Source organism: Copadichromis virginalis, linkage group LG7 (assembly GCF_057382275.1).
Source record: "Copadichromis virginalis isolate Kocher_CV1m ecotype Utaka linkage group LG7, C_Virginalis_male_GT1.1, whole genome shotgun sequence".
Taxonomy (NCBI): Eukaryota; Metazoa; Chordata; class Actinopteri; order Cichliformes; family Cichlidae; genus Copadichromis; species Copadichromis virginalis.
In genome coordinates this window covers 28,099,092-28,123,373 of record NC_140624.1, presented here as the reverse complement: position 1 = coordinate 28,123,373, position 24,282 = coordinate 28,099,092, and the positions used below count along the sequence as shown (strand labels likewise).

The 24,282-nt window shown below is 38.6% G+C and overlaps 1 protein-coding gene across 1 annotated transcript in view; it reads left to right on the top strand.

The window, feature by feature from the left end:
* Nucleotides 1–22,557, top strand: part of aass (aminoadipate-semialdehyde synthase) — a 103,720-nt gene extending 81,163 nt beyond the window's left edge. Inside the window, exons 11-24 of the mRNA XM_085462828.1 lie at nucleotides 3,299–3,410; nucleotides 3,536–3,595; nucleotides 3,825–3,892; nucleotides 12,624–12,745; nucleotides 13,775–13,904; nucleotides 14,170–14,280; nucleotides 14,704–14,812; nucleotides 18,080–18,220; nucleotides 18,315–18,482; nucleotides 19,115–19,210; nucleotides 19,686–19,801; nucleotides 21,719–21,807; nucleotides 21,893–22,069; nucleotides 22,235–22,557. Coding sequence (XP_085318954.1) covers nucleotides 3,299–3,410; nucleotides 3,536–3,595; nucleotides 3,825–3,892; nucleotides 12,624–12,745; nucleotides 13,775–13,904; nucleotides 14,170–14,280; nucleotides 14,704–14,812; nucleotides 18,080–18,220; nucleotides 18,315–18,482; nucleotides 19,115–19,210; nucleotides 19,686–19,801; nucleotides 21,719–21,807; nucleotides 21,893–22,069; nucleotides 22,235–22,353 — 1,618 coding nt within the window. The 3' untranslated portion in view covers nucleotides 22,354–22,557. The remainder of the gene's footprint in view (nucleotides 1–3,298; nucleotides 3,411–3,535; nucleotides 3,596–3,824; nucleotides 3,893–12,623; nucleotides 12,746–13,774; nucleotides 13,905–14,169; nucleotides 14,281–14,703; nucleotides 14,813–18,079; nucleotides 18,221–18,314; nucleotides 18,483–19,114; nucleotides 19,211–19,685; nucleotides 19,802–21,718; nucleotides 21,808–21,892; nucleotides 22,070–22,234) is intronic.
* Nucleotides 22,558–24,282: the final 1,725 nt, after the last annotated feature.

Genomic DNA, 24,282 nt, shown 5'->3' with positions numbered 1-24,282 from the left:
CTGCCATGGTTGCAGAACGGCCTGATTTAATGACAAGAATGGGGAAGAGTGAGGTGAAGTGAACCAAAGCCACAAAACACGGTCAGACAAGGCGGCAAAAGGGCAGTGATCTGTCCGTCAGTATGAAGTTGGTGTGTGCTTTGGTGAACAAAAACTCGAGACCGGTAGGAGGAAGATGGGAGACTCGTGTTTCACTGGAATAGTGGTGAATTAAAACATCCTTTGTTGGGGACATTTAGATGTAAATGCATCCATACAGGTGAGACAGAGGCAGACCAGACAGTGAAGAAAACAAGGCAAACATTAGAAATATTAAAACGGAAATATAGGATTAATATAACATACAATTAGGGAAAATGTAAGGAACACAATGTAAGTGATATTGTAAAGTCATTAAAACAGCATACTCTGATTAAAAGAAACATGTAATTGGGTAGGATAATAATAATATTAAAAAACATGTACAAGATGGGTATGTATACTTGTACCCAGAATTTAACAACTATAAAGTTGTAGCATGTCAGTACCTTACCCCATCCACATCCTGATTGCTCTGGCTTGGGTCTTTCAAGTTCATCACTTTTGCAATTGAATTTTTGCAGGTGGATTTTTTGCAGGTGGATTTTTTGCAGGTGAATTTTTGCAGGTGAATTTTTGCAGGTGAATTTTTGCAGGTGAATATTTTTGCAGAGAAATTTGGAGGATAAAAATTCAGTGTTATAAATCCAATGTCTAAAAATACTTGAATTCTGATGATACTATATTTCTTCCATACAGATTGAACCTGGCTAAAAGCACACTGTTCCCTATTAACAGTCTGGCGAAGGAAGCTGACTACTCAGCCTTTCAGTTTAGACTGGAACACTCCTCATTCACCTATTTGGGTATTCAAATCACAGACGCTTATCAGGATCTTTTTAAACAAAATTTTATCCCTTTATTAGAGAAAACAAAATCGGATTTGGCACACTGGTCAGTATTACCCATCTCTTGCTGGGCGGGTCAACACGATTAAAATGGTAGTCTTGCCTCGATTCATGTACCTCTTCCAGATGATACCCCTTTTTCTTCCTAAAACCTTTTTCATCCAGTTAGACGGACTCATATCATCTTTTATTTGGGACAAAAAAGTTCCAAGAATCCGTAAATCCTTGTTACAGTGTTCTAAGTTGGAAGGCGGCCTGGCCCTACCAAACTTTATGTATTATTATTGGGCTGCCAATATTGTGAAATTATCCACCTGGATGCGGGGTTTTAGGGAGGGCAGAGGGCCGCCTTGGTCCACTATGGAGCTAGACGGTAATCTCACCATATCCCCTGTTGCAATAATGTGTTCAGGTCTACCAGTCAGTCGCAATGTTCATTTTAAAAATCCTGTGGTTAAGAACTCTCTCAATGTCTGGTTTCAGCGTTCTCCTATTACGTCAAATCATCTTTTTTTTACCAGCTCTGAGCGATGCAGGGTTCAAGGTTTGGTACAGCAGAGGAATTATCTGCTTCTCTGATCTGTTTGTTAAAGGGTCATTTTTATCCTTTGAAGCATTGTCTAAAGATTTTGGAATCCCAAAGACTCACTTTAGATACTTACAAGCGCGTAGCTTTGCAGTTAAACACTTCACTTCTTATCCAAGTCTACCTAATGTCTGTACACTTAAATGGTAAATGGTCTGTATTTGTATAGCGCTTTACTTGGTCCTAAGTACCCCCAAAGCGCTTTACTCTATACACAATCATCCACCCATTCACACACACATTCACTTGAGGATTGTCTGCAATTTCGATCTATTGCTAGAGGTCACATCTCTCAAATATATAGCACATTGCAGCATATAAAGGCAGACTCTGTGTCCAAAGCCATAAATGCCTGGGAGCTGGACTTAAACCTCCAGATCCCAGACGACCTATGGGATCTTAGTGTTAGCAAGATCCATGAATCCTCAATCTGTATACGGCATTGTATAATACAGTTTAAAATTCTTTACCGGGCGTACCTAACCAAAGCTAAACTAGCCAAAATATACAATGCCTCTGATGATAGATGTCCGAGGTGCAAGCAATCACCCGCCGACATTAACCATATGTTCTGGAGCTGCTCTGATTTGAACCGGTTCTGGGAATTAGTTTTTAATATGTGTGTGGGAAAACAATTGATCCTAATCCGATAACAGAAGTCTTGGGTGAGAGAGGTGATGAGGTGCTTGCAGACAGAGTATTTGAGATACAGTTTGAGAGGGTCTCAAAGTAAATACTACAAAACCTGGTCATCCTTTGTTGAATATGTGGAGAAGTTGTCATTTACTGCTTTTATCTGTGTTTGGGGTTTTTTCTCTTTCTTTCTTTAAAGCCACCTACTATCTGTAGCAAGCCAAAAAGAACTGCGCACAATGCAGCCCCCCTTTTATTTATGTATTTATTTTATTCTGTTTTTGTTTGTTTTGTTTTTTGGTGGGTTTTGTTTTTTGGGTTTCACATGGTAGTATTTTTTTGTTTGTGCCCATAGATTATACATTTTTCTGCATCCAACTGGTTTGCCACTGCGTGGCTCAACCGGTTTCACAATGGCAGTGTTTGTAGTCGCAATTCGAGTTATATTTGTCTGTACTTTTGTCATATTGGAAAATCATAAATAAAGTTGTCAAAAAAAAAAAGACTTGTCTGAGAGCCCAATATAACTGCAAAGGTGAACAGGTAAATAAAGAAAACATCAACAAATTTTGCCTTTCAGTGGTTTTACAATTAAGCAATACACAAGTTGATACAGAAAAATAGCCCTGTTAGTTTCTGTTTTATGTTTCTAAATGTTCCAAAGTTAAAAGTTGACTTCAGTATGTCCAGGGGTTTTTTGCTTCCATATGGAAATGGGCCCACTCAAAAGTATTGTCTTTCTGAAATAAGCAAGGCCTTCCCTGAAAACAGTTTCTTCTGGATGGGAGCATATGTCTCTCTAAAATTGCTACATACATTTCAGCACTAATGTTGCCTTTCCAGATGTGCAACCAATAACAGAATCATGAATGCTTTTAATACAATCTTTACTGCCCATCTTTACTTGTTAATCTACTAAAATTAACATTTTTTATACCCTCCTCATGTTACAGATCTATTGACAGTCAACCTAAATAGACGCAAAGCTGTTTCTTTTTAGTGCTGCTTGCTTTTTCAGCCTTTTGTTGTCCCCTCCTAACTTCTTTGAGACTGCCATCAAATTGTATACGTGCTACTGTTTTTTGGTTTTTTTTGAAAGAGTAAAATGCCTGAATTTTAACATTTGATTTGGTTTTATTTGTGGTCCCGGCAGCGTGGAGGGAAACGGGATTCTCATGTGCTCCATTGACAACCTTCCTGCTCAGCTGCCAATCGAAGCCACAGAGTATTTTGGTGACCGTCTCTTCCCCTACATCTGGGAGATGGTAAGACGTCTGATTTGATGCCACCAATTTTCCAGTGCATTTGGTGGTGTTTTCTGATCAAGTATGGGAGAGGGCTATGACATGTTTCACATAGTGTTTCCTTGTGAATTATATGTCATTACCAGCTACCTTCAGATTCAACCAGACCATTGGACGAAGAAGAATTTAGCCCACAAGTCAGAGATGTAAGTAGTGAAATGTTGGTTGAGAGAAGTATCTCACTTTATTTGTTACAAAGGCATGATGCTATTTTTAGTTGAGTGTTTTACTTCATTTTCTAATTCAATATTTTGGTTGATAACATACATTTATTTATTTGGATTAGATATGTGTATGTAACGGATGTTTATTTGACTCTTTCTGCAAATAAGTGAAATTCATGTTTGGTTTGGATGTTCTGATTTATTCCTAAAGGCTGTCATCGCCTCTAACGGAAAACTTACTCCAAAGTTTGAATACATTGAAAAACTTAGAGAAAGAAGGTAAGTCTTCAGACAGGAACTGTGAATATGTAAGTTTGTTTGTTTGTTTGTTATATTTGCATTTAAATGCTTCGTTTGAATGTAATTCTTATTTTAAATGTTCATCAAACCTGTTAAAACATTCTATGAGTAAGATACAATGTCTAACGATTACAGGAAAGGTGCAATAGCTCACCAGCTCTGAATTTCTAAATTGTAGAGCTTGTTAACCTCAGTTATTAACTTGGTTTCTAGTGTGCCGTTTCTGCTGTTGCATTCCTTAAGTAATCCTTTCCTAGAATTGTCATTTGTGAAGTTTGAGGATCTTTGTTCATAGTAACAAACCATTACTATGTGCTGCCTTCTGGTGTCTGCTGTGCCTGCATTAACACCTTACTTAGCTAGCATGCTAAATAGGCCATCTCCGCTAACTAACTCCAGAAGCTGGAATATGCACTCACCAAGTGGTAGACATAGCTTTTCTACTCTTTTACACTAAAAACCCAATCACTCATTATGCTGAGTCTTTCTGTCTTGTTTTGTCTGGTGTTAACATACAGGTTCTTTTGAGGTGTAATCAGATGTAAAATGTAATCAACAGATATAACAGATATAATCAATACCAGTTTTACTTCTGTGCATAAATAAAAGCTAGGACAAAGACTGGAGGCAGGATATAACTGCTAGAATTCCACTGTTAACAGGGGAACCTTGACTGCACTTAGGAGTTTCGTAGAGATGATTTATCTTAAAAGAATACAATATTTTTTTTCAAGTGTCTTTAAGTAAATAAGTACAAATAACATAACATAATAACATAAAACGGTTCATTGCTTGTGACTATGGAAAAAGACAGCGTTCAAATAACATCAGATTTGTACATTTTCTCCATTTTCTCTACATCAGCAATGTCTGAAAATAGTACTGGAATATTTTTTGTCTTATCTGCTACATTAAGTAAGTTTGAAGACTAACATTGAGGACAGGTTTACTTGTTTATGTTAGCATCTACTTTACATGCCCAGGCAACAAATCTAGCTATTTAATATTGCATGTTCTTATTATTACATGTCAGATCTGCAGTTAACTTATGGCAGCTTATTAGCAAACTGTGGGTCCAGCCAGTCACTTACAAATGTAAAACATTTTGAAGCTTAGACTTGTAAGTAAACATGCCCTGTGATCTAATGCTTTTTTCTAGTACCAAAGTCACAGAAGTCAATTCAGTCTGGCTCTGTATAAAGGAGATTTCTCAAAAACATGAAAATATAATCATTTGCACATTTAGCATTCGTCATCTGGGAAATCACATTTATAGCATATAGCATTTAGGAATGGTTTTAAATCTGCTATAATTATTTTCTCAGATCTGTTGATTATTTGTAATTGATTTGCTTATTTTTCTGCAGTCTTAGCTTTTTTTTTACATGTTCGCAAGAGTTGTATTTACAAATATTTGAATGTGTTTGTTGGATCTATTGACAGATCTATGACTTTATAACGTTTAACCAATGAATATTTTTATTAATCATTAACAATCAGACTGTATGCATTTTTTTCTCGAAGGCTGTAGGAACAGCTTGCTTGGAGGTATCTCATCCTCTTTTCACCATCCTCAGTGAATCCATGGTCACCAAAGCCTTCCATTTGGTCATATTTAGGCCAGCTCTAAGACCTGATGAGTTTTTTTTCTTAACTGATCCTAAGTATAATTTTTCGAGACAAGCCATGCCATCAAATTTTTAATCCTTTTGACTGAATTTGGCTCCTTAAGATATGTAAACTTAGGGGGTAATCCTCCTGAGTGAATGTCTGCCTTTTCTTTTTTAATTAAGAATACAAGTGCCAGGCAGATCTACAGTCAGTCCCGCTGTGGCTAGAGCATTTGTGCAATGCGGTTTCCAATTAGGCCAGCGATAACAAGCCCACGGGTTTGACTCCGGGGGGGATTTGAGGGGGGTGATGGGATCTTAATCCCACAGGTCACTCTGGGTGCCTCAATCATCCAATAATATTGGTGGTGGTGCTGGTGTAATGTTGAGGGGATCCTGCCTGCAAAATCACAAACTGATTTTTTTTACTGAATCTAGCAGATATTTTAAGAAGGATATATAATTTGATTAAAAGTCCTACTCTGGGTTTTCCAGAGCATGGCTTTCATTGTCACGTTGTTTAATCACAAGTCACTACTTTTATGATGCCAGAGATTCCTTTAACAAAACAGAAAAAAAACCCAAATACATAAAAAGGAATATACATAGTAATATTTAAATGAGGCATACTCATAGGTTACCTGGCTTTTTAAATCTTACTAACAGTTAATGTATTGTGTATTATGCATTATAATATAATGTACTATAAATGCTTCTTTCTGACATTTTTATTATTTACTTCCAATTTAAACAAAAATGCACTGCCTGACAAGAAAAGTACCAACCTAGATCTAACTAAACAAATGATCTCCCATTGGAGAATTATTGCTATGATTGATTGGTTTTAATTGGGCTATTGAACCCTAAATAATACGGTGCTTCTCATTAAACAATCACAATGGAAAACATACATCCTGTCGTTGTAGAAATGTCTTACTCCATTTAGAAAGATCATATCATTGGCTTGCATTAAGCAAAGGTTGAGGAGAAGCACTGGTGGCCGCCAGGATTTTTACCTATTTTTTTCCCATGTTTCACCCACTTTCTCCACTGCTAGCCTTCCTCTTGTCTGAATTCTGTCCAATTCTTCATCAGTCATACAGTTTGCTACCTATTGCTGCCATTTTGACTTTGTACACACTGTATTGTAAATAACTAAGACATTGATTCAAACCTTTCTACACATTACCCTCTTTGACTCTCAGAGGAGGCGGACGCATCTTTCCCCTCTCCCTCCCTTATCTTCCCGGCTGCTGCTTCTATCTTTTAGTCTAGTCTCTTCTAACTCTAACCCTCAAAGAGTTTCTCAGTCTTGTTCTCTAAAACCTAAAGAATTATGGATTTGATCAACTGTTCCCGTAACGGAATTGACACCTTGCTGGGCTTGGGAGAGCCAGATTGTCCTGCGGAGACGTTTGCTGCCAGATACTCGATGGTCGATTGCGTTGTGTGTCTGGCGACACTCTCGATGGAGGACAATGAACAACATCTACCAATTTGGAACCACGATAACAGAGTTCTGGCTGATTGGAGCTGGCTCGGATCTGGCTTATCAAAGAACAAGAAGTGGCTATAGCTGTTCAAAATCCCACAAGGCTGGCCGACATGATAGGCAGGGCTGTGAGTACTCAGACTGTGTTTTGAACGCAATATGGATAACATATTGGAGAAGAACAACAGGAATTGAGATAATTGGTGACCAGTCATCAATGTTCCCTCTAATTTTTCGTGTGTCTGAGCGAACACACAAACTCCCTGAGCAGTCTCTTGGACCACTGTGAGCAACAGCACTGTGGTCACGCCAGCATCAAGTTACATGGTTTATTAAAATAATCAAATTACAGTGTTTACATTTATGTTAGCTACTTTTAATTAACTGCTTTAGCCCACTTACAACGAAAATTTAAAAAGAATCTTGTTCATGACCTGGTATGTTAACACAGTAAAAATAACTCGAATTTTGAAAACACAACTTTCTTTTTTTTTCTTTTTTTCTTTTTTTTATATAAAGCTCTGACTTGTATTATGATCACGAGTTTGTGGTCTGGGAGAGAGTCCTGTAACTCCGTCTGCAAAATACAGTATATAATGACCAATGTTGGGCAATTAATTATATAGTTACTTTTTCAAAAAAGTAACTGAGTTATGCAAACAACAAAGTTTTTGCAGCTGTTTACCTAAAAATGCAGCCAAGGCTTTTTTTTAAATAAGCATTTCAAACTATTTACAAAACAATCAGCTGTTCTGCATCAAATTTCATGCCACACAAATTATTTGTGCCCCTCCAAAAAATAATTTCTGTCCACTATGAGATAAAGGAGAACGACAGCCTGATACCTGCAGGCCTGACAACAGGAGATGTATCACTCCTGTAACACCTGTAACGTTCAGCAGTCGCCTCATTGTTCTGACACACACAACAAAACTATTGACTACACTACACACTAACTACACAACAAAACACACTAACTACACATGATTTGCGCTAAACGTCGCAAATCTCTCACATCTCAAAACACCGCCGTCACTCCTAAAACTTCCCCCTTCCTAAACAACAAAATACCATGTTGCTTAGGGGTGCAACGATACACAAAATTCACAATTCGGTTTGGTTCGATACTTTGGTGTCACGGTTCGATATTTTTTTGATACAAAAAAAATGTTCATGCCTTTTTAATTTGTCATTTATTAAAATTATAAATATATATTTTAACTCAAAAGTACAGTTTTTAAATTGAATGTCGCTGAAATAACAAAGTAATAAAAAAAATATATATGATCGAGGAATCACTCATCTTTGGAAAAGAGAGTTTATTACAGAGAAATGGCTCTTTCCAAAATAAAAGCTATACTATACGCTTCTTCTGGGCTATATTCTCAGCAGCATATTAAACATATCAGGTCCCCATAAGGAGAATCCTGTGCTAACAGCTGTCTAAATGACTCGGGTAAAGTTTGTAGCATGCGCGCTTGTTGTTTTTGTCTGCTTCCACTTGTCTTTGCACTAGGATGATGTCAGCATAAATGTGCAGTCATATTCGTTGACTACTAGTCAACTAATCACTATCACTATCACTAGTGCTGTCAGCGTTAATCTCGTTGAAATGACGTTAACGCCACAACACGGCAAATCTCCGTTAACGAGCTACCGCGGATCGCCCCATGCGTGGGGCTGGACGGCCAACACGTTAACGAGCTAACTGCGCTAACACACTAGCTCCCACCCATGTAATTGAGCATTGCGTGGCACATCCAACATACTGTTTTACTTTTGTCCATGACGCGCTTACCTTCAGGGTCATACGTCACATGAAAACCAAAATAATTCCAAACACCAGATCAGGGGCCCGTTCTTCGTACCTCGCTAAGTAGGTTAGCCGGATTCGATTGTTGACGATTTCGCGTGATCCTGGATCAGTCGGTTCCCCGAAGCTCATCCGGGACTTGCTGTCATAGCAACAGAGCCGTAAGCGTAAACCTGCTGGGGAGCAGGTTTACTTTATGTAAACAGGATTAGATCGCGGCCACGCAGGTATGTCCGCTTCATTTATACGAAAGCAACAGCGATATTTTTCCACTGTTTCACCATAAATAAATATTATCAATGTAACTAAAGATAATGCAGCACTTGATCCTTTTATTGATTTCACACAGATACATACAGGTCATTTCCTAAAAAAGGGAAATGTACTATTAACATTCTATTACATGTATGTGATTATTACAGATGTAATTCATATTTCAGAGTAGTAATTGTAAATTACTTCGTGTAATCAAGATGAGAGACCACGGCTATAAAAGCGAAGGTGGATTTGGGAAGCCTGTCGCAGCCATGTCCTGTCCGTTTACGCGACCAACCCATTGCGGAAGGTGCAAGATTGATAAGGAGAGTCCTCAGAATTCAGCGTATATTGCGGGACAGACAGGATCCTTTAGCTCAGCGCGACAGTGTGCTCATAGAGAGATATCGATATTCCCGTGAGGGTATTATTTACTTAACCAACTTGTTGACGAGGGGGTGCAGGACCACCACCTGTCTTTTTTTCCTCTGCCCTTTTCTTGGTTGCTGTTATGAACAAACTAACAGAGTATTACAGGCCAGTATTACCTTGCCAAGAGACGCAAAGCAATCTAAGAGATAAATATTACCATTCTGTAGAATACTCCTGTATTCCACTTTTACTTGTTCCCATGTTCTTGTGGGTCCTGTTGTGGCTCTAATGTGAAAGGGGATATAATATAACATATTATAATATAATATAATGCCATATGATATTGGACAATATAGTGTCATATGATAGATCTACCCTACCGCCTACTGGTGTTGGCCAGAGGGGCCGATGGCGCGATATGGCAGCCTGGCTACAACCGTAGCTGCCTCCACCAGTGTGTGAATGTGGGAGTGAATGAATAGTGGTATCGTAAAGCGCTTTGGGTGCCTTGGAAAGCGCTATATAAACCCAATCCATTATTATTATTATTATTAAATTACCTACGAGTTTGATTTGTCAGCAACTTTCTGCCAGCCCTCTCTCCTTGCTTTTGCAGCCTTTGCAGTGTTCTCTTGCGTTTTAATTAAACTCTGAAACTCCTGAAATCCCTCACTCATGAGTTCTTGCTCTGCTGCCGGAAAATACCGAGCACGCCCCTTGGACATTTTCGCCGACCAATCAGCGGGTTGCCGATCAATGTTTCTACTATCGATGCGTAGCCCCTTTTACGACACCCAGTGATGTCACATTCCTGCGTCCAGCTGTAGTAATCGTCAACAGCAGGTGTGTTCGGGGAACCGGATTAGCGAGCTCACGGTTAGCGCGATGATTTGATCTTGGATGTGTCATTTGATCTTGGATGTAGTAAGCGACGTACGAAGAACGGGCCCCTGAATGAGGGTGGGGGAGGTTCAATTTGCCATGTTGCAAGGAGAGCTTAACTTCTGTCTCGCTAGCTTGCCCTGCGCTCACTGAATCTGCGTTCGACTACTCCGCCTAGGCTTGTATGGAAAACTATTCCACGCGTATATAAAACAGGTCCACGGCTCCGAACCATAGTAAAGGGACCTCTGGCTAATACGTCGGGTTTGTGTCGTGCTCGTAGCTGAAAACTAGCTTTACTTTGTTGTCTGGGTCAACTTTGCTAGCGAGAGACAGAGAGAGGCGTTGAAAGGCTGCTCCAACGGAACTGACAAAATATGACGGAATTGTATTGACAGCTTCGTCATCTAAAACTTTTATTTGTTGCTTTAAATGATTCGACCAGAAAACCTGTAATTTGTGTTGTTCCAGTCAAATCATACAGTTTTAAGGATCAGATGGAAACATTAATCAGAATCAGAAAGGGTTTTATTGCCAAATGTTGAGCAGGTTTACAACATTAGGAAATTGCTGCGGTACTTAGTGCAAACATACTGTCATATAACGCTTAAATAGACATAAAAATAAGAATTAAAAGTGCTAAGTAGATAGATATATACATGAGTGCAGGTGGTGATCAGTGCAAACATGATCAGTGCAAACAGATGAATGAGCAAGGAATCAGAGTTTCATGAACTGCATCTCTGGTGTTCCTTTTTTATTTGCAACAAATATCCATATCTGATATCCTAGGTATGCTGTGCTTCAGTTTTTGAAATCTCATGTTTTAGGTAGAGATCGACCGATCCGATATTACGTATCGGTATCGGTCCGATACTGACGTAAATTACTGGATCGGATATTGGATAGAAATAAAAATGTAATCCGATCCATTAAATATCAAAAAAGCACCTCACAAAACTTGCAACACGGCGTAACTCGGCTTATAACCTTAGCAAGTCGGAGCAGTATGCTCACATGATAGAGCGGCTGGGTGTATTTGGAGCCTCGCTACCAAACCAGCATTTCATCTCTGAGAAAGTTATCCCAGAGAGAAGTAAAGCAAGTGTGTAAGTTCATCTCTGAATGTTTGTAAAGCATTCCCGCGTTAAGCTTAACAACCAATACCTGGAGCGACTGCCTCTTCTTGCTGCTACTTCAATCATGAAACTCCTTAATGATCAGCTGATTGGCTTTTCTGTCGTGACTCTCTTGTTTGTTTATCGCCTACTTCGTGCCAGAAAGAGGAAACCAGCGGCTGAACAACTGCAGCACGTTTAACCTTGATAAGCTGTTGTTAGAATTTATTTAATATTACTTTCTACACCAGGATCTTTTTTTACGTAGCTAACGGCTGGTAACTGTGCAGGGGCGGATCTAGCAAAGTTTAGCCAGGGGGGCCGATAGGGCATTAACAGGGAAAAGGGGGCACAAAGACATACTTTTCTTTCTTATTCTCATTTAAAATGTCTCGCTTTTAATAAATAATTATCTGAATCTTACACCCAAAGTTTTAATCTTATGTAAAATGTATAGAAGTCCATTACTGTATATAGTAACTAATAAGTCTAATATACCCTAGTAAGCTATAGTGCTTTTTCCTTTGGGAAGGTACCATCTGTGCAGTCTGCAATTCTGTTGAAGGAAGATGTTGAATCTATTTAATTATTCTTGAAAAATAATTTAATTCTGTGCATTTTTTTTTCACACTGCATCAAATTAAAGTTGATTATGTCGATTAAGCATCATGAGGTGTAGGTATTTATTTTTTTTGCTGGGAGTTTGCAACCCTATTAGTTAGGTTGCTTAATATTTCTGCTAAGTACTCTTTAAAATACCAGAATAGGAAGGATGGAGTAGGTTTAAGTTTATTAGATTGATCAGTATTGCTGAACTATGAAATATTTTGGGTGCAGTGTATTTTTTTACATACAGGTATAACAGAATAGCTTTAGTGTTGTTGTTTATTTAAACTTGAGTATGAACTTATACAAAATGCAGCAAGATATTAAAAAAACAGTTTTATTGATTAAAAACACACTATATCGGATTCATATCGGTATCGGCAGATATCCAAATTTATGATATCGGTATCGGACATAAAAAAGTGGTATCGTGCCATCTCTAGTTTTAGGTACTGAACTCAAATCTGTGGAGTTCAGTATGTAACTTTCCCACTTGGAGGCTCAGAAATTGAAATGTTGTCATGCTTTACCATAATAACCCAGCCTGTCTGATGTTCTTAAGGGAGAAAACTCAGATCATGAAGAAGGCCGGCATGAAGCGAGTTCTGCTGTTGGGTTCAGGATATGTGTCTGGACCTGTTGTGGAGTATCTGACCCGTGATCAGGGCACCCAGGTTACTGTGGGTGAGTTTGCCTGTTAAACTTTATTAAGACTGAAATGTTCTGGGCTTTTGTGGGATTAAAATTCATGTCAGTCTTTATTGTCAAGTTTATCATTTTCAGATAAATAATGAAACCAACGGTCAATGTTTAATATTTTTATAAAGGGTTAGTTTGGTCTCTTTGAAAGTATTATGAGGAGTGAGTGATTTGTATACCCCATCTAATGGACACATCACAACCTTGAACAGTGTTAGTCAGTGTTTACTCAACTCTGCCAAAAGGTAACTGTAAGCAGTGCAGGTTACTGACTGACCATGTTTTCCCTCTTAACATAGATGTATGTACTTCTACTGAGATTAAATTGTTTTGGGGCTTTGGAGATCAACAGAGTGAAAACATTGCATCAGTATACTGGTGTCAACCTTAATGCTGGTTAGCCTGTTAGATTTCTGTTACCATGTTGGACCCCAAGAAGACTTACTTCTGCAGTTTGGCTGAGAGTCAGAGGACTTTCATTGCTATTTTAAATATTTTCATCTTTAAGAAGCTTAACTGTGACTTATTCCTTTAGCCTGAGGAAGTTCACTTAGATACAGTTTATCATAAATCATATTGTTTCATCTCTAGTAAAAGTGATAAAACACTTCTAACACTACCCTTAAAGTGTAAATCTTACCATTGGGGTTCTTGTCCAACTTAGGACTTTAGGTATCTTGGTGTTATTATTATAATAATGAGTGCCATTGACTATATCTAGAAGATGGATATATTCTGGGTAGCTTGGGTAGCACAGTGCATCACGTTAACTGAGCTAACATATAAATGAAACCCTGAGCCACAATATTCATTGATAATTGCATTAAATTGGCCTAGATTACAAAGACACCACAAACTTCCAGCTGAGTCCAGCTGAGTGGCTTACATTAACAGTTATAAGCACAGTAAAGAGTACATTACTTAAAGTCTTAAAAAAAAACTGAAACTGAGAAAGTTGACAAAGACCAGAAAATTATGTGTAACAGTGGTTATTGTTTCTTTGTTTGCGTTTAGCATCGATGCTATTGAGCCAGGCAGAGGAGCTGGCAGCCAAATACCCCAACACCATCCCTGTCATGCTGGATGTCAGCAGCCAAGAGGGACACCTAGACTCTCTGTTCAGAGATCATGACTTGGTCATCAGGTATAGCAGCAGGACAGATATAACATTGGTGGCAATTATTAAGTAATGTGTAAAGTTGTAATGATTTCATTTATTCCAGATGAATACTTTACCACAATATGTATTACCACAAAACAAATTCTTTTTTATTTTTTTATCATTTCATCTCCAAAGTAATTTAATGGAGCCCAGTTATTTTTGGACTGTTTTACAATTTAACATTACATTATTAGATTAAAATATCAGTCCGCTTATACTTAAGTCAACCCCTTCATCTTCTCCTCAGCTTGCTGCCTTACTCGTTCCATCCGCTTATCGCCAAACACTGTATAAAGAGGAAGGTGAACATGGTGACAGCCAGCTACCTTAGTCCTGCCATGAAGGCGTTGCAGAGCAGGTAATGATCAAGTCCACAGAAGTCTGTTAGGAATTCAGGATTACTTTCAATAAATGTTTCTCTATTATTTTCCTATGTGTGCACATCATCCTCAGCAGTATTAATAAATTATTGTAAAACATATGCATAGGATTTGGGATGCACAAATGTATAGGCAAATGTTAGTCTTGTTTCTTATTGTGTCACATAATTATTGCACTGGCTAAACGTTTGAAGGTTATGGGATAAAAAGCTGTGACTTTAAAGTTTAAACTTTGAATTTTATAATGACATTTTCTTATTTTTCTTTTGATAAGAAAGTGAAATGCATAGCAAAAATAGAATAAAATAAAACAGAAAAGATCCCCCCTAATATTATTAAGAAATATAGTCATGAAAAGTGAAAATGCATATTTACACGTTGAATGCATTTGTGTGTATTAGTGCAGAAGAAGCAGGGATCACGATCGTGAATGAGATGGGACTGGACCCAGGCATCGACCACATGTTGGCCATGGAGTGTATCAACAAAGCCAAAGCTGAAAGCTGCACTGTGAGTGAACATTGCAACACTGAGATAGAAAATCTGGCACCTGTATGTGTGCCATATAAACAGTGTTCAAACACACATGGACAGTCACACTATGGCTCAACATGGAAAGTTTTATGTTCAACACATGCTGAGTTTCACACAGGTTCCAGTTCAAGCAGACAGACACAGGCTAATGTGGAGTTTTTGAACTGGAATTTTTGTTTTTTTCTTAGAAACTAGTAATGTAAACAAACAAATTGAACCCAATATTGTTCTGACAGACTGAACACTTTAAAACTAGACACAACTCAAGATTAATGATTCATGCCAGCTTCTGTCATATCAAGTGGTTAACCTGATCAGACTTTGACAGATACATAAATACAATTGTCACTAACTTTATTAAGAACAGCTGTAGACCTGCTTATTCATGCAATCATTCAGTCAGTCAGCATACAGTGGAAGCTGAATCCAATGGTTATTCTGTAAGCACTGATTTGCCAGGTTTGTTTCCACGCATGATTTTCTTTAAGCATAAACTAACCAATTATGGATCACACAGCTGCTGAATTCAGAGACCATAGGAAAAAAATATTCTCTAATTGAAAATTCTCTACCTACTATTACTCCTTTAAAGTGGACCTATTATACTCATTTTCAGTTTCATGTTTGTATTTGTGAACTATATTACAGTGACTTTGCCTCATTCAGGTTTTGAGACTAATCTTATTTAACTTAGACTAGACAAGTGCAGCCCCTAAGTTTAACCACAGACTGAAATAGCAGTTTTAACTCATCTCCGTAACGCCATACTCCGTTTAAACTTCTCTTTTGATCAGTGATGGGAATAACAGCGTTACAAGTAATGGTGTTACTTTTTTCAGTAAGGAGTAATCTAACTAATTACTGTTCCTATCGTTACAACGCCATTACAGTTAATAACAAGAAAATGCGGTCCGTTACTATTTTTCAACAAACAGACGGTTGAAGCTGTGTTCAGTTTACCGCATCTCATATCAGTTGCACAGAAGTAGCTGTAAGTAATCTGGGCGCTACATCTTTAAGCAATTGTGTTGATAGGCCACGTAAAACCAGAGTCATGATAAACAATATATATGCGTGTTTTTTGGAGTGTGTAGTTAATGTGTTGTCTTGTGTAGTTAGTGTGTAGTGTTGTGGATAGTTTTGTGTTGTGTGTCAGAACAATGAACCTGCTGTCTCCAGGTACAAAAAGGAGTGATACACCTGCTGCTGTCAGACCTGCAGGTGTCAGGCTGTGATGTTCTCCTTTATAGTGGACAGAAATATTTGGAGTGGCACAAATAATTTGTGTGGCATATTATTGAATGCAGAAGAGCTGATTGTTATGTAAATAAATTCAGACACGTGAGGTTGTGCTGAAAAGGATGAGACCAAACAAGGCAAAGTAAATAGTTTTTAAAGGTGTAATATAGAGGAAACATCAAAAGTAGTTTAAAATGGCCAATTATACCCTTGGACCCCAGAGGCTTAAACTTTTTTTTAAAGTAACGCAGTAGTTACTTTTCAAATAATTAATTACTTTTAGAATCTTGTAACTCAGTTACTTTTTTGAAGAAGTAACTAGTAACTATGATTAATTACTTTTTCAAAGTAACTTGCCCAACACTGCTTTTGATTGGCAACTCCTATTACAAAAACGCACTGAAGAGCAGGTAGGTTGGGTTTCTTCGCTTACAGATAGCCATTTGCTTGAGATAGCTCTGTAAGAATATCCTCTCTCTTTAACATCACAAAGACCAAAAATGCAAAAAACTAGAAGCTGAATATTTGGATCAGATTAAAGCCTGAACTATTAGATCACAGGGATTACTTGGTACATTGATCAGGCATAACATTATTTATTCTTCACTCGCTGTGTTTATTCACCACTTTGCCTTTAATCACTACTTATTATTAATCTCTTGCTCCTTTCCACAGGGTGTCTTTTGTCCCTTAAATCCCAACTGGTCATGGCAGATGGCTAGACCCTCCTTGAGCCTAGTTCTGCTGGAGGTTTCTTCCAGTTAATATAAAGTTTTTTCTTCCTACTGCTGCCAAGTACTTGCTAATAGGGTTTCATCTGATTGTTGGGGTTCTCTCTGCATAATTGTAGCTTCTTTACAATATAAAGCACCTTAAGGCAACTGTTATGATATATAAATAATATAATGTATTAAAAAAATATGAATAAATAGGACTTGTTTGTCCAGCATATGCCACAGATTATTAAGCTTGATTAGGTTGAGAGTTAGGGTTAGGGTTAGGGTCAAACTCGTTCTTGTCCTCCTTAAACCAATCCTGCTCCAAAAAGGCTACAGCTATTAAGGAATATTGTTTTGGTTAGAGGGTGTACATGATCTGCAACTATGCTTAGGTAGGTGGTACGTTTCAAAGTAACATCCTCATGGATGGCAAGACCCATGGTTTCCCAGCAGAACATTGCCCAAAACATCTCACTGCTCCCATGTCTTGTCTTCTTCCCATATGCATCTTAGTGCCAGGTGTTGCCAAGGTAAACAATGTACCCGGCCAGCCACGTAATGTAAAAGAAAATGCAATTCATCAGACAAGGCCACTGTCTTTCATTATTCAGTTTCACTATTGTCCAGTTCTGATGCTCGGGTGCCCATTGTTGGAAACCATGCATCTCCATATGCAACAAACTGTGATGTACTTTGTATTCTGACACCTTTCTAATCAGCAGTACGTTTTTCAGCAATTTGAGCTACAGTAGCTCGTCTGTTGAATCAAACCAAACGGGCCAGCCTTCTCTCCTGATGTGTATCAGTGATCCTTGGCTGCCAGTGACCTGGTTGCCGGTTAACAACTATTCCTTCCTTGGACAATTTTGTTAGACATTTCTGTAAAAAATTACATTTGTTGGTATCATTATAAATACACTTTAGTGCATCCAGATAGTATTTACAGTGCTTTACGTATTTGATATTTTGTCATGTTACAGCCTTATTCAAAAAAATATTAAATTCACATTTTCCAACAGACATGAAGCTTAGTATTCAGACCAAAGAGTTAAATCTTTGTTTCATTAGGCCAGAACATTTTGCCTCTAATGGTCAGAGTCCTTCAGGTGCCTTTTGGCAAACTCAAGATGAGCCCTTGTGCATTTTACTGAGTAGTGGCTTCCGTTTGGTCACTAACATATACCAGCTACTAGATATTTTAAGTACTTTCTGCATATCAACAGTAGCTTTAGCTGCATTTTTGTGTAGCTGTCTGATCATTCTTTATGCATTGAATACATTTTAGGTGGAGTCCTACAGCTCATTCTGTGGTGGTCTTCCTGCTCCTGAGTGCTCAGACAATCCTCTTCGTTACAAGTTCAGCTGGAGCCCATATGGTGTCCTCCTCAACACTATCAGTCCCGCTATTTTTCTCAAAGACAACCAGGTATGGATGTGTCAAAAGACCATAAATTGTTAATATGTTTTTTTTATTATTATTTACTTTCAGTAAAGATAAGATTTTTTTGTCTTTCTTTGAGGTGATAAATGTCCCACCTGGTGGCTCTCTGATGGATTCCACCACTCCAATGGATTTCTTTCCAGGTTTCAACCTTGAGGGATTTCCGAATCGTGACAGCACGAAATACGCTGAGCCATACGGCATCCAGACAGCACACACGCTCATCAGAGGAACTCTGCGTTTTAAGGTACAACACACATAGACAAACTGCACATACAAATACAACTGCTATACAGAATTTATTATGCTTAAGAAATAATTAAATTCAATATTAGATTGTAAATATAATCTGTAATAATCTAATATTGAAATTATAATTATCTTTGATTATAAAAGGCATAAATAGTCTCTGAAATGCATGAGTTTTGGACTCCCCATTTTGACACCTCAGTGTTAGCATTTTGGCACCTACCATGTTAGTTTTTGAAGACAGGAGTGACCATATTAAGACACGAGGATGGAGTTATCAGTTAACACTAACCAAACAAAGCCACATCAGTAATAAGTGCCCAGAACATTAAATCTCACTACAGATTTGGCAGTGGTACAAAATCAGCTTTAAACTTAACTTGTACTACAGAAGTACAAGTCCTACATTAATCATCAGCGTGGCCAATCAGTGCACAGCAATGGTATCACTGTGATCTTGAGGTGCGCAAAATAGACATTTTTCTGTGTCCACGTAACTTTGCAAATATCCAGCACTCAGCAAAATATTTAAAACCTTTTCCTTCCGTGTAACGTAATCCCCTGATTAAACCTGAAACCCAATTTATTTTAACATATTTTGGTTACCTCCGTTCTTGTCCTGTTACTCAGGGTTTCTCGAAGGCCATGAGTGGTTTCATTAAACTGGGTCTAATCAACAGCGATCCCAGTCCCATCCTGCAGCACACGTCATCACCAGTTTCATGGGTAAGAACCTCTTTTAGTGTTCAAAAGCATCCAAAGATGTGGGCAGAAAATAGTCAGTTAACAGTGCACCCTGCTTCTTTCTGTCATTCAGTTTAATGTAACAAGCTGCTTTGAAGCTCTTGACTGTGACAGTAGAGCCTATTACAGTTGCTGTTTATTAGCATCAAGGCTGCAGTGAGCTGGGGCACTCTGGCATTGATGAGAGTATACAGCAGACAATATTTGTCATCTGCTATCTGTTCGACAAGAAAAAGCAGCCTTAGTGCTCCGTGTTTGGGTTGTGTTTATCAGAAATCAAAAGCTGGTTGATGATGATTGATGTAACAAGGGTTTTCTCTGAAAACACTCAGAACTTTTTATCTGAAAAGACAATTCAAAGAGAACCAAATAAATAGCAGCCCACCTACAAAATGTAGCCCTGAAGTCTCATGATTCATTAATGTGATGCAGTGACTTGTTTCTCTTCTTTCTACAGAAAGAACTCCTCTGTCAGCAGATGGATTTATCTTCTTCTGTTTCCCAAAATGTCTTTGAACAAGCTGTATATGAACACACAGGGCAGGATGACTTCAGGATGGACACTCTGAGATGGTGAGAAGCCACCCTGAAGTAAAAAAAGAGCTTCTTTTAGTCAACTAAAGCTAAGCTGTCTCTCTCCTATTGTGTTTTCAAGATTTTAACAAATTTCCTTTTGGTACCATCTCTCTCATAGTGTCCATGGGTCCTTTAAAAAAAGTCTTCAGATATCTCAGAAACTAAATCACTTTTCACTTTCAAGCCTTTCTGATTAATAGAAATGGGGGAAAGGGAACAGTAGAATAAAAATGTGAGGGACGTCAAGACTCTTGAACCTGAGAATGGCTGCCATGTATGTTAATATTTTTTTCAAACCAGGATTAGGCTCTATATACTACTGAGTCCAGTGGCCTTATAATCTAATTAAAAAGTCTAATGACAACAAGGATCTGTCCTGTGTTTGCAAAAACAGGCCTGTCCAGTAGGACACAATAAGAAAACTGCACTTGGGCCTGGCCTCTGTGCACAACATTTCGCTGATTAATTTATGGGTCAGTCAGTCATTTGGGGTTAAAATGAATAGTTTTGTAAATTTTGTTCATTTTGAGCCTCGTATCTAGTGTATGCACACTGGCAAATAACTAGCAGTTTCACAGGCAGATCTATCGCTCACTCATTACATACGGTTTCAAAACACGAAGATGAGGGAGGCTTTAAAACAGTACTTCATAAACCAGTGAGTGATGTCACAGCGCCTTTTATTGTTTATACCAGCGGTCCCCAACCTTTTTTTACGCCACAGTTTAATGCCAGACAATATTTTCATGGACTGGCCACTAAGGTGTCACGATAAATACAACAAAATAAAATGAAGCGACGAACTGTGGTACTTTGTAAATATAATAACTAGTTGTGTAACTTTATTAGCAGCGTCCTACTGAAATGCGCCAACAACACTGAGAGTCACATCCTCCTCGCTGCCCCTTAATGCTCTCTAGTTGCTATGGTAATGCGTAAATATTTATTTCAAAATAAGACCTATAACTACAACACGGGAAAAGACCCAGGGAAACCGAGTTAACAATAAAAATCCTGACAGCCATAAATTTCACACCCGAGCCTAAATTCTCACAGTACCAAACAGGCCACGGACCAGCCTGGGGGTTGGGGACCACTGGTTTATACCATCTATGGTTTACACTGAAGCTAAATGCAATGTTAAAACTCCCCTTATTCAATATATTTGGCCAGTCTGAAACCATGTGAAGGTAAAAGCTTGTATCATATTGTCAGTGTGTGAGAATTGGCACCTTTCAGAACAGTCTCGTCCTTATCAAGTCAGAAAGTGATTATCAAAAGTATAAAGATGAAATGAAGCCTGAAATAATTTGAATTGTTTTGTCATTTGGTGGAATCCTGTACTACTTTAGCAGACATCCAAATATCTGGTATATTCTTTTGTGATTGATACTGCTCTTCTGAGTTTGCGTTGTCCCTATACACAGCGCCCCAAGAGCAAGGCTATGCATCTTCTACACACTTATTACTGCCTGCCTAACAAGTACACCTGAAGTGGTGTAGTATGCACAATCATCAGTTTAAATTAGCTTTTCCAAGGGTCTCTTCAGACCAAGGCTTCATGCTGTCATTGTTCTCACAGTTCTGGCAGTGAATGCAAGAGGGTCACACTGGCATTGAAATGTAAATTCCTCTGATGGTAAAGTGAACTGTTGGAAACATTCCATCTGTGTTGTTAAAGGGTAAAAAGCAAGCCGCTTGCAGCTCACATTGAAAGACTTGTTGTTCATTTATTCAATTCACCAGCAACCCAGCCACAAAAAGCAAATGCTCATCTCTTTAGATGTAGCCAAGGACACGTGGGCTGCCACTGCAGTGTGTAGGGTTATTAGGGCAGAGTAATTATCTTTCGAGCCCTAAGTATTGTTTTGTAACGGTTATGTTATTTTAATAACCATTTTTTTATTTCTGCAGCTTAGGGATGCTTGGCGATGAGCTAGTGCCCCATGCAGAGAGCATTTTGGCTGCCCTTGCAAAACATTTGGAAACTAAACTTTCATTCGGTGAGCTCATTAATACCATATTAGAAGAACAGGAGTATTAAATGTGACACCAAGTGTAAAAAAAACTATTGCCTCTTGTCATCAGATAAGAGAGAAAGAGACATGATCATTCTGAGAAACGATGTGGGGGTTCGCTATCCAACTGGAGAACTAGAGACCAAACACATCAGCCTGGTGGTGTATGGCGACCCCACCGGCTTCTCAGCCATGGCCAAGACTGTTGGATACCCAGCAGCCATTGCTGCTCGGATGGTTCTTAACGGTTAGTGATTTCACTTTTCAAAAATGTTCATTTTCGTTGGTCTTTCACTTTACAGAGAGCATTCAAACTATGTTCAAACTAAATTTAGTCACCAACCTCATTCACTGAATATTAGATAAATACTTGAGAATATAATGTTACCGGCTCTCTATACTTACTTTGTAGGTGAAATCAATACAAAGGGTCTGGTGGTTCCAATGGTGAAAGAGATCTACGAACCAGTGCTGGCCCGGCTGAAAGAGGAAGGACTACACTTCATTTCCAAAAGCACCCTGCAGGAGTAGAGCTACAACATCAAGAAGAGCAAATGACTGTAAATTCTAATCTTGTCTACATTTCATGTCATTAATCGACCTTTAAACTCTTCAGACAGATTCTGGCTCACCTACCTGCTTTCATTCTGAGTTTATAATAATACTCTAACATGCCTACCCAGGAAGGTTGTTTGCTCCCTGATTTTTTGAATTCACAATAAAAAGTTATCTGAAGCATTGTAGATTGTTTTGTTTACCTTGTTGTACCTTCTTGTGTGGGCAATCTTATTTCCATTGCCAAATAATGCTCCCAGTACCATCTGATAAATCCAGCAATTTCTTTTATGTATGTGCATGTGTGTGGTTGTTACCTTGACAACTGTTCTTTCATTCCATTTCAGGCTTGGTGGAGGTGTTAAATTCAGTGCCAAGTGCCTTTATCCTGCATTCTTTCTAATGGCTGCCAGAGGGCAACTCCTCTTTTTGTGTGTGATTCTATTGAAGTCTAGAATTACCCTCCTGTGACCTCAGCGAACACTTTACTGACTGATAACAGTCGATAGTTATTGAAAGCAACATGAAGCAGATTTTGTCCCCTATTAGAGTCACAAGACTAGTGAGAACTTTATGTAGTGGTTAACACATTTAACTTACACAAGAAAGATCTCTGCTTGAAACTGGTAGTACACACAAATCCAGCTTCAAGGAGTCACAAGCTCGTGCTAACTGATGTCACTACAGGACTTCATGTGATGCAGTTAAGTGACCAATTAAATAAAGATAGCGGAGGGCATTACACAGCAGTTGTTTTGTTTGCTCTCAATTTTGACAGCCTTATTAAAGATTAATGTCAGTTTTGTACATGCGCCAGATAGCTTTTCTTCAAATTCTTTAATTCTCACTCGCTTTTGCAACTTTGTACTTTTGTGTTACTCGCAGCAACAACTCCACCTCATTGTTAGTCCAATTAAAAAACTCGGTGCTTGTCTTTGACATTTTGGCACGATGTTTCAAAGAGCTGGAAAGTAAATAAATGGCTGACAGAAATGAGGCAGGCCGAATCGTCTTGCGTTTCACGCATGCACAGCACTGGAACGTGAGCGTTTTAGGCGTTTCAATGTGGACGCACAACTCTGTGAAAACGACTGAAAACGGTAGTGTGGACGTGGAGCGTTTTCAGACGACTGTGACTATGGAGGCCAGGCCATCAGGCGCAGCACTCCATCACTCGCCTTCTTGGTCAAACAGCCCTTACACAGCCTGGAGGTGTGTTTGGGGTCACTTTGCTATTGGAAAATTGGCGGCAGCATCTCTGCTGGGGACAGGAAGAGACTGAACAGGGTGATCCGAAGGGCCAGCTCTGTTCTAGGATGCCCTCTGGACCCAGTGGAGGTGGTGAGTGACAGGAGAACGGCGGCTAAGCTGTCATCCCTGTTGGACAACATCTCCCACCCCATGCAGCAGACTGTGACAGCACTGAGCAGCTCCTTCAGTGGGAGACTGCGGCACCCACGGTGTGGGACGGAGAGATTTCGCAGGTCTTTCCTCCCCACTGCTGTCAGACTCCATAATAAAGACTTTAACTGATCAAGCACACACATCCATACATATGCAATAATACTAAGTGCAATAATCCTTTCTGTCATCGTTGTATTTTTACTCAGTTGTATATAGTATTTGTATTTGTATTCTATTTTTATCTTATTGTATATTTATTTTATTTTATTCTACTGTATATAGTATTTTATTCTATTCTGTACAGTTGTGTACTGTATTTATTCTTATTGTATTCTAATTTTTGCCTCATAACTTTTGCACTGTCCACTTCCTGCTGTGACAAAACAAATTTCCCACGTGTGGGACTAATAAAGGTTATCTTATCTTAAATAAATGATCATCCAACTAAACACAAACTGGATGGCATGTTGCTGTAGGATGCTGTGGTAGCCATGCTGGTTC